At 42.7% G+C, this 12,158-nt stretch overlaps 2 protein-coding genes and 1 pseudogene across 2 annotated transcripts; 2 read left to right on the top strand and 1 right to left on the bottom strand.

Annotated features, from left to right (window-relative positions):
* Window positions 1-3,385: 3,385 nt before the first annotated feature.
* On the top strand, window positions 3,386-4,913 carry LOC127313271 (disease resistance protein RGA2-like). The gene has a single exon (XM_051343818.2). It carries the CDS (start codon window positions 3,386-3,388, stop codon window positions 4,838-4,840), a length of 1,455 nt encoding a protein of 484 aa, XP_051199778.1. The 3' UTR covers window positions 4,841-4,913.
* Window positions 4,914-7,782: 2,869 nt separating this feature from the next.
* LOC127313272 (uncharacterized) lies at window positions 7,783-11,792 on the bottom strand. Its single transcript, XM_051343819.2, has 2 exons — window positions 10,283-11,792; window positions 7,783-8,107 (listed from the first exon to the last, which is right to left on the bottom strand). The coding sequence occupies exon 1, from the start codon at window positions 11,720-11,722 to the stop codon at window positions 10,307-10,309; it is 1,416 nt and encodes a 471-aa protein (XP_051199779.1). The 5' UTR covers window positions 11,723-11,792; the 3' UTR covers window positions 7,783-8,107; window positions 10,283-10,306.
* LOC127313275 (1-aminocyclopropane-1-carboxylate oxidase 1-like) lies at window positions 8,031-9,677 on the top strand (annotated as a pseudogene).
* Window positions 11,793-12,158: the final 366 nt, after the last annotated feature.

Here is a 12,158-nt window from a genome sequence, read left to right as displayed (position 1 = left end):
ACAACTTATGCTCATGTTGATAATGGAAAGCTAGAGCCCAGGGCTGTTAAGTGTGTGTTTCTTGGTTATGGTTTAGGAGTTAAGGCATATAAGTTATGGAATCCTGAAACTAAGAAAGTTTTGCATAGCAGGAATGTAGTCTTTAATGAGGTTGTCATGTTTTATAAGAGTTCATCTACAGATGTTACTGATGTTGATGATTTTTCTGATAATTCTGATGATGAACAACAGAGGATTAGCGTGCAGGTGGAGCATGTGGAGGAGAAAGAAAATGATGTTGTTGAAACTGATAACACTGCTGTTTAGCACTCACCACCTGTTTTGCAGTAAACAAATAGTTTCATTGCTGCTGATAGATCGAGGCGTAACAAAGGTCCACGTCCTCGTTTAATTGAAGAATGTAATCTTGTTCATCATGCTTTGAGTTGTGCTGAACAGGTGGAGCATAATACTAAACCTGCTACATATACTGAGGCCGTTGCATCCGTTGACCGCGTGAAGTGGATTTCTGCTATGAAAGAGGAGATGCAATCACTTGACAAGAATGACACATGAGATGTTGTGCCCTTGCCTAAACAAAAGAAGGTTGTCCGCTGAAAGTGGATATTTAAAAGAAAGGGAGGTTTGTCTCCTAATGAGCCTCCGAGGTTTAAGGCAAGATTAGTAGCAAAATGTTTCAACCAAATTCCAGGTATTGATTATAATGATGTATTCTCTCCGGTTGTGAAGCATAGTTCCATTCGTTCATTCTTTGGTATTGTGGCTATGCATGATCTTGAGCTTGAGCAGCTAGATGTAAAGACTGCTTTTCTGCATGGTGAGCTTGAGGAGGAGATATACATGGACCAACCTGAAGGTTTTGTTGTGCCTGATAAGGAGGATCTTGTTTGCAAGCTAAAGAGGTCTCTTTATGGTCTGAAACAGTCTCCAAGACAATGGTATAAAAGGTTTGATTCATTTATGCTTGCACATGAGTTTAAGAGATCTCAATATGATAGCTGTGTTTATATCAAGTTTGTTAATGGATCACCTATATACTTGTTGTTATATGCTGATGATATGTTGATTGCTGCCAAGAGCAAGAAAGAGATTACTACTTTGAAAGCACAATTAAGTAGTGAATTTGAGATGAAGGATCTTGGTGCTGCTAAGAAAATACTAGGTATGAAAATTACAAGAGACAGAAAATCTAGTGTGTTATTTCTTAGTCAGCAAAATTACATTCAGAAAGTTCTTCATCGTTATGCATGATGCAAAGTATGTTAGTACAATGATGCAAAGTATGTTAGTACACCTATTGCTCTTCACTTTAAATCATCAGCATTGCAATGTACTAGTACTGATGGAGAGATATTGAGCACATGTCACGAGTTAAATATTCTAGTGCTGCTGGTTCCTTGATGTATGCCAAGGTCTGTTCTCGCCCTGATTTGTCATATGCTATGAGTTTGGTCAGTCGATACATGGCTAATCCTGGTAAAGAACATTGGAAAGCTGTTCAGTGTATTTTCAGGTACCTTCGTGGCACATCCAAAGCTTGTTTGAAGTTTGGCAAGACCGGTGAGGGACTCGTAGGCTATGTGGATTCAGATTTTGCTGCCGATTTGGATAAGAGAAGATCCCTCACAGGTTATGTGTTCACTGTTGGTGGATGTGCTGTGAGTGGAAGGCAACATTACAACCTGTTGTTGCCCAATCTACGACCAAAGCAGAATATACAGCAATTAATGAACCTTGCAAAGAGTCTGTTTGGTTGAAAGGATTGTATGCTGAGCTTGTGGAGATGATTCTTGCATTAACTTATTTTCTGACAGTCAAAGTGTAATATACCTTACTAAAGATCAAATGTTTCATGAGAGGACAAAGCACATTGATATCAAGTACCATTATGTGCACATTGTTATACCAACCAAGCTCGAACAAAGCTCAAACTTGGAAACAGGAACTGACTTTGTCATCATATCAGCAGGATTATCATGAGTACTTATCTAGGTTGTCCGATTATGGAGGTGACTTTTTGGCTCTTATGTGCATATGCACCTATTATACAAAATAATTAAAAAAACAAAATTTAAAATGTCAAAAAATTCTGAAATAATTATTTTGGTGTACATCCTGACCGTACAAATTTACATAGTCGTGTTGGAGTATCAAAATTTATCTTTTTAACATGAGACATAAAAATATTATTTTTCCCGAAAACTTGTGTGTTAACATGGAATGTCTAGATATAACATGCAAAAATTTACTTCAAATTTTTTTGACACTCCAAAATGTATTTTCACACAACGAGTTCATATGTACCCGTGAGCTGATTTGGATTTCCCTTCAGTTACTTGTAACTTCTTGTCATTATTATTTTATTTTTATTTAGTATTTTGATATTGTTTATAGCTTTTTGATGGTTCAAAAGTGGATAATTCATTGCTGCCGTTTGATAGAAGAGGAGGAATTTGTCTCATGCCCGACTTATGATGATAACAAATGACTGTAACCATACCTATTTTTAGGTAACTAAGTAAAACGGTTCCAAAGTTATTTTGGGGTATCTTAGGGATTGTTGGTTTTGAATTTTTGTGATATCAGCATGGCACACAATTCGGAAAAACATTTTATGTGTTGAGTCTTTGTATAGAAATGTTAGTCATGTATTGATTTCCTTGCTTCAAATATAAGTTATTTGATTGGTTAAAACATGCCTTTGACCAACAATTACTTTACTAATATGTGGTTTATGTAATACAGAATTACAATCATAAGTATGATCTTCTGCAATTAAAAAAAAAGACAGAAGTCCACATGTGAGATACCCAATATGCTATTCAGGCCCCACTGGGACTCAAACCTGGCCAGCTGGGAGCAACAGCACCTCCCTTCCACCGGGCAGTAGCCAAGATAAAATGGCCCCTTGCTAATGAATTAGCCCCTGCTTTCTCCACTGAAGTTAATTGGAAAAGCCCAAACAATTTCCACGGTCAAACTTTGTTAGAGCGGAGTGCTTCACTCATGTAAAGTGGAGTCCAAGAAAAGACAAATAGAAAGATAAATAAAAATAATTAATTTGAACCAACCGTACGGGCTCCTATGTAGTGTAAAAAGAGTCCACTGCCAGAAAAATAGTCATGATTAACAATAATTAATTTGGACCTACAGTAAATATTAAATACCGGTGCAATTTGTCATGCTGCTTGGAAAGTTGGCTTGTCCATTTCACACGTTTCAAAGTTTAGAAAAGTACCCGTGTGTCACCCACCCAGTCATCGCAGTCAAAGTCACCCATGGAGACTTTTCAATTTTGCTAAGAGTCTCTGCAAGACTTGGAGGAGGCCAGCATAATTAAATTTGTCCACAGACTGACCAGAAGGTTACCACATCAACCGCAACCATGGAGGTTGCCATGTCTGCAGTTGCAGGTGAGCTTGTGAGCCGTTTCATCTCCGTCCTGCTGAACAAGTACAATTCAAACCGTCCACATGAGGAGCAGGTGGAAGAGAGGTTGCAGCAACTTCTGATGAGAGTTTGTACCATCGTCGAGGAGGCAGACGCGCGATACATAACCAACACCGGGATGATGATGCAGCTCAAGGCGCTCTCAGAGGCCATGTACCGAGGATACAGTGTGCTGGACAGCTCAAGGTACCGAGCCCTCCAAGATAGTGCAAGCTTCGACAAGGTTAGCAGCAACAACTCATCTAGCATCAGCTTGTATTTAGCCAAGCGTTCTCGAACAACAGCTGATAAGGCCAAGAACCTGGAGTCACATGGTGCCTTGGAGAGCTTAGAAACTGCTGTTGCTAACATTGCAGAATTTGTTGTGCTTCTGGGTGGATGCGAGCGCATGTATCGTAGGCCATACGATGTTTATCTCTACACCGACAACTTTATGTTTGGCCGACATGCTGAGAAGCAAAGGCTTTTGAGCTTTTTGTTGCAGCACAGCGACCCTCCCAAGGATTATGGACCGGCAGTTCTACCGATCATAGGTGGTGGAGCAACTGGGAAGAAAACTTTGGTTGCTCATGTGTGCGGTGACGAAAAGGTTCGCTCACGCTTCTCCTCTATTTTGCACTTGAATGGAGACAACCTTTTGAGTATACTTGACCATGGAAGGACCATGGAAGGGATGATATTGGTAGTCATTGAGTTTTCTTCTGATGTGGGTGACGCTGAGTGGAAAAAGTTTGGCTCGTTTGCTGTAACAATGGGCAGAGGAAGCAAGATCCTCATCATAAGTAGACTTAAAAGACTAGCTCGATTTGGATCAGTGAAACAAATTTTCCTAAGTGTTCTGTCCTATGACGAGTTAAGGTACCTTTTCAAGATCCTGGCATTCGGGAGCATAGACCCTGCAGAACATCCACGGTTAGTACAAATAGCAGATGAAATTGCCAAGGTGCTGCACAACATGCAAGGTTCACTCGTCGCAGCAAATACGGCAGCTGATTTGTTGCGAAGGAACCTCAATGTTAACTTTTGGAGTTGTATATTGGACAAAACGATAAGAATGGTTAAAAGAAATCTCTCTGTATCTGGTGCGCACCCAAGCATGCTTGTAGAACAAGGCTATCCAGTGGACATGACGGATTTTGCTTTGCATCGACTTAGTATGACACATTATACAATTAATGGTTCAATCAGGAAGGAATTACCAAGTGTGACATTTGGGGAACTTCTAGCGAATCCTGGTGTTAGACCCAAAGAAGACTTTATTCTAATTTCGTGGGAATCAAGGATACCCCCTCATAATTCATTTGCTCATTTAGTTACAAGTTGTGTTCATGATACAAATGAAGGTACTAGTTCCATGCCTGGGAGGAAGCGACGAGGAGTACCAGTCTAATTTTTTTATTTCCAAAAATCATGTAATGTAAATTTTGTTGTATATTTCTTTATACACGAGAAGGATGTGATGACGTGACCTTGGACCAGACAAATTATGTACAGTGGTGATTAAATACCATTGTACTACATGTATTCAAAGATTTCAACTTAAATAAAATTGTGGATTCTATCAGATCCAACACCTGCCTGCACGTCCTAGATAGCAAACAATGCCGTCATGCAAGATCTACCATATCGCCACTGCAACATGCATTGAATGGCACATGATTGTAGTGGTGGTAGTGTATCTTGATTATAAGGATAAAACATTACCAGGTGATGCTTCATAAGTTGTGCATGCCCTGCTTCTCCATAAGAGATGAGTAGATGACTATTTATACTAGTACGTTAATTAGATTTTGCTTCGCAGTTCCTCTTATAGTTATAATAATACAGAAAGCACATGAGAAAAAGAATCAAAGTACACCTAATAAACAAAGGAAATGAATATTGATGATGATGCTGCCGATCCAGTAAATGTCCTGCTCGATTGCATAGCTTCTTAAAACATTATAGGACAAAGATGATAATGTACTTTTATTTTTTTGTTCTATTGTGCATTGGTTTCTATTTCCCTTGACTTTTACGTTTAACATTATATATCATAAGCAAAGACCTTGAATTGTCTGTACATATATCGTCTAAGCAAAGGCGATTGAAAAAGTTGGAAAAATACATGGACCAAGAATAGATGGAGACAAATGAATCAGAAAATAAAATAACAAGCCGAGACAGCACGAAAGAGATGTGAATCTTAGAGGCAGAAACAAATATTAGGAGCACACCTGCAAGCTTGTTCTGGAAGATATGTTTGCACTAGTCTTTGTGAGTGATCCTGTCTACAAGGAGGACATGGGAGGTCAGGTCGAAATCTTGCCATTCCTTCACTGTATAATATAAAAAGAATCCAACGAAAAAAAATGCAAAGATAATTGTACAATTTATCAGACAATAATTAATTTGGAGCTACCTACCGTGAATATAGAAAATACCAGTACACCAAGTTCGAGCAACGGCCTCAGCTAAACAGACTAACTGGGCTATCGGGCACGAGCAGAACGGAGGGCCACACACACAGCTGAACTCATTCGGGCCGAGCACAAAGCACGTCACCGTTCACCGGGCAGGAAAAATAGTATTCCCTCAGTTCCAAAATATGTGACGCAGCTTTGGTCAGATTTGGCATGTACCTAGATGCGTTTCAGTATAGGTTCGCCCATTTTGGAAGAAAAAAACTGCATCAACTTATTTGGAACAGAGGGATTGCTAGAATGACTTGAATGGAGTATGGAATTGCAGTCCCGGTTGAGCTCTAACGGGAACAACCTAAGAACCACCCAGCAAATAAACCTAGCCACCGACCTGCTGAACGAATGACAGAACCGATTACTCAAATTTGGTATAGTTTACCTCCAAGCCCAAAATCAGATATACTCCCTATGTTCCATATTAATTGAAGCTGGTACGAGGGAGCAATAAAGTTCAACAGTGAATCAAACACATCAGTTATGTGAGCGTGTGGTACACCATGTACCAGCAAGAGATGCTCAATCAAGCACATGAGCATCAAGAGGAACCAAACAATGTACTGGTGTTCAGATATGAGATGCATCTTATTTCAGGGGTGATTGATTGGGGATCTTAATAACACATCACATTTCTAGCCCTGCCTAAAAATGCATGTCATCTTGCTTTCCAGGAGGTACAAAAGGTTAACAAAACTTGAGAGAAATAAATGATATTTTATTTATTAGAGCGAGGCAAATCCTAATGTGAGGCAGATTCAGTGAGCCAAGGCATGCTGCATTAGGGGCAGAGGAGTAAACAACAACTTGTATGCGACAAAACCTACAATAGCTTAGCTATTGCCGCATACAGGTTGTTGTTTACTCCTCCGCTCCTGGTGCAGCATGCCATGGCTGCTAGAGCTGCTAGCTATTGTACGTTCTGTCGCATACACGTTGTTGTTTACTCCTCCGCTCCTGGTGCAGCATGCCTTGGTTGCTAGAGCTGCTATTGTAGGTTTTGCCGCTTACAAGTTGTTGTTTACTCCTCCGCTCCTAATGCAGCATGCCTTGGCTAACTGAATCTACCTCACCTTAGGAGGTGCCTCGCTCTAATAAATCAAATAGCCTTTATTTCTTTTGTTAGCCTTTTGTACCTCCTGGAAAGCAAGATGACATAGATTTTTAGGCAGGGCTAGAAATGTGATGTGTTATTAAGATCCCCAATCAATCACCCCTGAAATATTGGGCTTAGCGGGAGAAATAGCGCTATTTTTAACCCTATTTAGCGTTTTAGCACGATTTAGCGAGCTATTAGCGAGAGATTCTATTTAGTGCTAAAAGTGCATAGCTTTAGTGGGGGTGTTGTGAATCCGCTATAGCGATGCTCTAGTGAAGAGATAGCGTGCTATTTAAAACCTTGCTTGATCCACTTAAATAATACTAACAAGTGCTGTTTAGAAATTTGCAAACATGATTTAGAAAATCCCTGAGAAAATCTAGGCTTGCATCGACTTATGGAAATGCATCAAATTGTTCGAGGATGAAATTAATATATTTTGTGTTTGACTCTGCATACAGGTCTTCATGCATCGAATCAGAAAGTCAAACTAAATGCCATGATTAGTCTGACCTGAAAGATCTCCAAACTGAGATTTTATTCAACGATTTGTGCCATGGTATCATCATCGCCACAATTAAGGGCAGCAGAGCTGATCCAAAGGGGGTGAATCTTACAGACAATTAGTACTCTAATTAAGATGGCTGCCACCATTATTCATTTTTTATATGGAAGTAAAACGAGATTGACAAACAGGCATCCTGTGTAGCTCATAAGTCAACCACCATGATGATTAGCTCTCAAGGATATACTTACAGTAACTACATCACATGGCAATAGTGAACTGTATCTGGGCATGCTTGTATTTTTTTTTTTTTAACAGGGACATGCTTGTCATATGCACCATAGGAAAGTAAAGGTTTCTTCCATTTTCAAACCATATCATGTCTTGAAATCTGGAAACATATATTTTCCAATGTCCATATCTAGGCCATTATAAATACCTACCTTGCTGTAGCTATAGCAGATCAACTTGAGAAGAGTAGCACATTTGGTTAGACTTCAATACTCCAGTGTTTCAGGAAATGGAAATTCCAGTGATAAAGATGGATGAGCTATATGGCGAGAAGAGAGCAGAAACACTTTTACTTCTCCATGATACCTGCGCACAATGGGGATTCTTCTGAGTAATTAAGAAACTATAAGATCATTATATTGATAAAACAAGTTTCTGTTCTACTTTCTCACTATTATCATTTGTTATGCACAATAATTTTATCTCGGGTCGAGAACCATGGAATCAATGATGACATCATGGACAAAATCGAAGAACTGGTGAGAAACCACTACGAGGAAAACATGGAGAAGAACTTCTACAGTTCCATGATAGCCAAAACCCTTGGTCCTGACAAAGTCGCCTCGAATGTTCATTCTGGGCGCAGCTTCATGTATCATCAGCCAAAATCAGACTTTCATGACATACCAGAGCTGCTTTGGTGAGGTTGCAACCTAAATTACAGTAAACTTGCTATCACCAGAAATCAATGTTGGCATTCCCAGTAAATTAGGAAAACATAGAAATTAGAAGTTTGTGTTGTGCACTAATACAATGTAATGAACTATACAGTACCACAATTCCTGAATATGCTGAAGTTGTCAAGTTGGCCAAGCAGCTAGCCTGTCAGGACCGCTGTTGGACAGCAAATCGACTTGCCCGACGCGGATTGCAGCATCCTCCCAGATGCGTCCTCTGCGACCAGGAGATGGAGACTATGGAGCACATCCTAGTCGGATGCCCCTACTCTCGGATCACCTGGCATGAGGTACTGTCCTGGATCCGATCGCCGGCGGCAATTCCGGCTGAGGGGGTTTTGTTCGTTGATTGGTGGGATACAACCGTCCGAGCTTCCCCAAAGGCGGCCCGTAAGGGCATCTCCTCGGCGATCATGCTCATGGCTTGGTGGCTATGGAAGCGGCGCAACGCTATCATCTTCGATGGCGCGTGGCCCGACCTTCACGGCTTGGTCGACACGATAAAGGCGGATGCCAAATCGTGGGCGACAGCGGGGGCTTCGGGGCTTGCGGCACTGCTCCCCACAGCTTAGTGTGTAGTGTGTCGCGTTGTACTCAGGTGTGGCCTCTCTAGGCTTGTATCAAACTCTCTCTTTCAATGCATCGAAACGCAAGCTTTTGCGTTTTCTCGAAAAAAAAGTCATGAGTGAAAATCTTGGGCTGGACAAGGATTACTTGAAGAAAAGCATTTTGTAAGCCTTCTGTAGGCATAAAGGTGGCAACATACCCCAGGTGTAGTCATCGAGAAGCAATAATGGTACTCCGTGGGTATACTGATGCTGGGGCAACCATATTTCTATTTTAAGATGACTTGGTCCCAGGTTTGGATTTCATGAAGGATGGTAGGAGGATCTCAATACCACCAACACAAGGCAATAGAATTTTCGTAAACCTTGGTGATCAGATTGAAGTGATAAGCAACGGAATATATAAGAGCATTTTCGATCAGGCACTTCCCAATCAGAATAGGAGTTGCCTTTCTATTGCGACATACTACAACCCAGGTGCAGACTCTATAATCTTCCCAGCTCCAGAGCTTACATAAAAAGAACGTACCCAGTGCTGAGAGCTCCCGCACTGTGCGGGGTCTGGGGAAGGTTAGCCAATACCGCTTCCAAGGCTACCTTAACTTCTATTCCACTACGAAATTCACTGACTAGGTACCAATCAAGGTACCTAAGTCTGACTTTAGCAACCCCAAAGTCAGGTGACTTTGAGTCACTGTCATGTGGAGCCGTCATATGTCAGGTCCACATGCCAGTAACTCAAAGTCACCCTAAGTTAGCAGCCCAAAGTCAGAGAATCTCAATTGGATTTTAACACAATCATGTTGCATATGAGTCATACATAACAAATTTTAGTATTTCTGTAAACAACATTTTAATAGGAAATTGTTTTTTATTTAGCATATATTAATCATTATTTAAATTACAAAATCTGACCATTGCAAAAATAAAACAAAACAACCATTATAGGAAATTTTATACTTTACTGAACAGAAATTTACTACGAATCAAGCAGCAATGCACCTTATACTGGATATCCTATATTTCATAACAATCTGTTGCATTTCCATCATGTCATACTTCGTGTAAATAACAATTTCATAGTAAATTAATTGCAATTTTGTACATATGAAGCGTTCTTGAATGGTTTCCAGAACTACATAAGGCGTCCATTTCAAAAGTCACAGACAAAACATTCCTTACATGCAATTACATACTTGGATAATTTGAATTTACATGTAGTCACACTGGAAGTTCACCTCTAAACAATTCAAGAAGGCGCTTCAACTCGTAGGCCGCATTTTTGCTAATATAGCTTTAGTCAAGAAAGTGTCGGTTGTGTCAGCAGCTCTCTCAAGCAAAAGTCCATGAATCTTGCATTCATGCCAACACTTGGAGACAAAGCACAGAAAAAAGTTACCAAATTTAAGTGACTTCCGGAACTTCATTGCCATCCTATCAATTATGGACACTAGCTTCTCGATGGTGCTTGGTGTCAGGCGAATGTCTTGATTGAGAATGCCGTTGAAGAGCACAAAGATAGATTCTGTCCAGACCAAATCAATACCAATATTTTCCCGATGCTGAGGCATACAAACTGGTCTCCGCTCTTCCTCCTCCCCCGAAAGCAGCCTGTGACAGAAGGCCTTGACATGCAAGGGATGCATACAATCCTTGACAATCCGCGTGAGCACATCACACTGAGGAACATTTAGCCCTTCCTTTCTAAGAACTAGTGGAAAGAGGACAGCCTCCACTGCAGCAGCCGGGTGACGTTTGCAGATATCCAACGCAGCCGAAATAAGACCAGATGAAGCTGCTCTCTGAAGGCCAAGTAACTTCGGCAGGACAAGAGAACACAGCACAAGTGCCGGCCCTTTTCCATGCATCCCATCTTCCTCAAGTACCAAATGTGAAAGCAGAACCCTCACGGTGTCATCATCCGCACCCCATGGCTGTACCAAGCTAAGTACTGCCTCAGCATTCCCGGATTCTAGACAAAGAACATGCAAGTCTTTCGCCACCTGCTGAGCGTCCAAAACCGAATCTGCCAACTCAATCTCCTTCCGCAGTGCTTGAGCCCTATGGACGACTGAAACACCAAGTGGAGGAGCCGGAGGACGCCCGACCACCTGGATGACCGGAAACTCGTCCTGCTCCAACTCCAGAGACTCTAACCGAACTCCATCTAAACCATCTGCAACGGGCATCACGTTTCGGCAATCAAGAGGCAGCCACGGCAGGACAGGACGTGCCCGAGCTGCTGCTTCTTTAAGCCACGGCGGTGGCTCGTGGAACTCCTCGATAAACTCCGAGGGGACATCAGGGGCGTCTTTGTCAGGCAATCCGTCGAGCAGGTGGCGGGCGCCCTGGCGGACCCAGAATTGATACCGGCCAGGCGGAGCAGAGAGGACGCGAGAGGCCAGCGAGCGGACCTGGATCGGGTCGAGGAGGGGGGCGGAGGATGAGAGGAAGGAGAGCGCCTGGGATTGCAGCAAGGGCGGGAGGGTCTGAAAGAGGACGGTGGTGGGTTCGGAGGCGGGGAGCGTGGGCACCGGGGAGAGGAGGATGCGGAGGAGGCCCGCGGCCGGCGGAGCAGAGCTGGGGCAGTTGTTCGAGGAGGAGGAGGAGGAGAAGGCGGCGGCGTTGGGGGCCGGGGAGGCGAGGAGGTGGCGGAGCAACGGCAGCCATGGCTCCATTGATTCCCGCGATTTTATTCAGAGGTGCCAAACGGAACAGAATTTAATTTGTGGGGAAAAGATATCGTGAGTTTAGAGCATCTCCACCCGCGTCCTAAAGCGTCTCTCAAAACAATTTTAACGCGTCGGATTAAAAAACCGTTCCAGCCGCGTCCCCTAAAATCTATTTTGTCCGGCGCACCCTGATACGGTGTCCGGCGCCCCGAGCCCGTCCCCGTTCCACAGGGGACGCTCCGGGCACGCCGGACACAACGAAAAGCGAGGCGAACCGACGCGGGCCCGACGCTTCAGCGGCTCGGAAGGCTAAAACCTCGTCGCCTACCTTTGGTTAAGCGACGTTAATGGCGTCCCTGTTTTCTCAGGCGACGCAGGGATGCGTCTCGTCGTGCATGGCCGCGTGGCCGTCCGCGCCGGCATTATTGCGTGCAACCACCCG

Source organism: Lolium perenne, chromosome 7, assembly GCF_019359855.2.
Source record: "Lolium perenne isolate Kyuss_39 chromosome 7, Kyuss_2.0, whole genome shotgun sequence".
NCBI lineage: Eukaryota > Viridiplantae > Streptophyta > Magnoliopsida > Poales > Poaceae > Lolium > Lolium perenne.
This window is presented reverse-complemented; position numbering and strand designations above follow the sequence as displayed.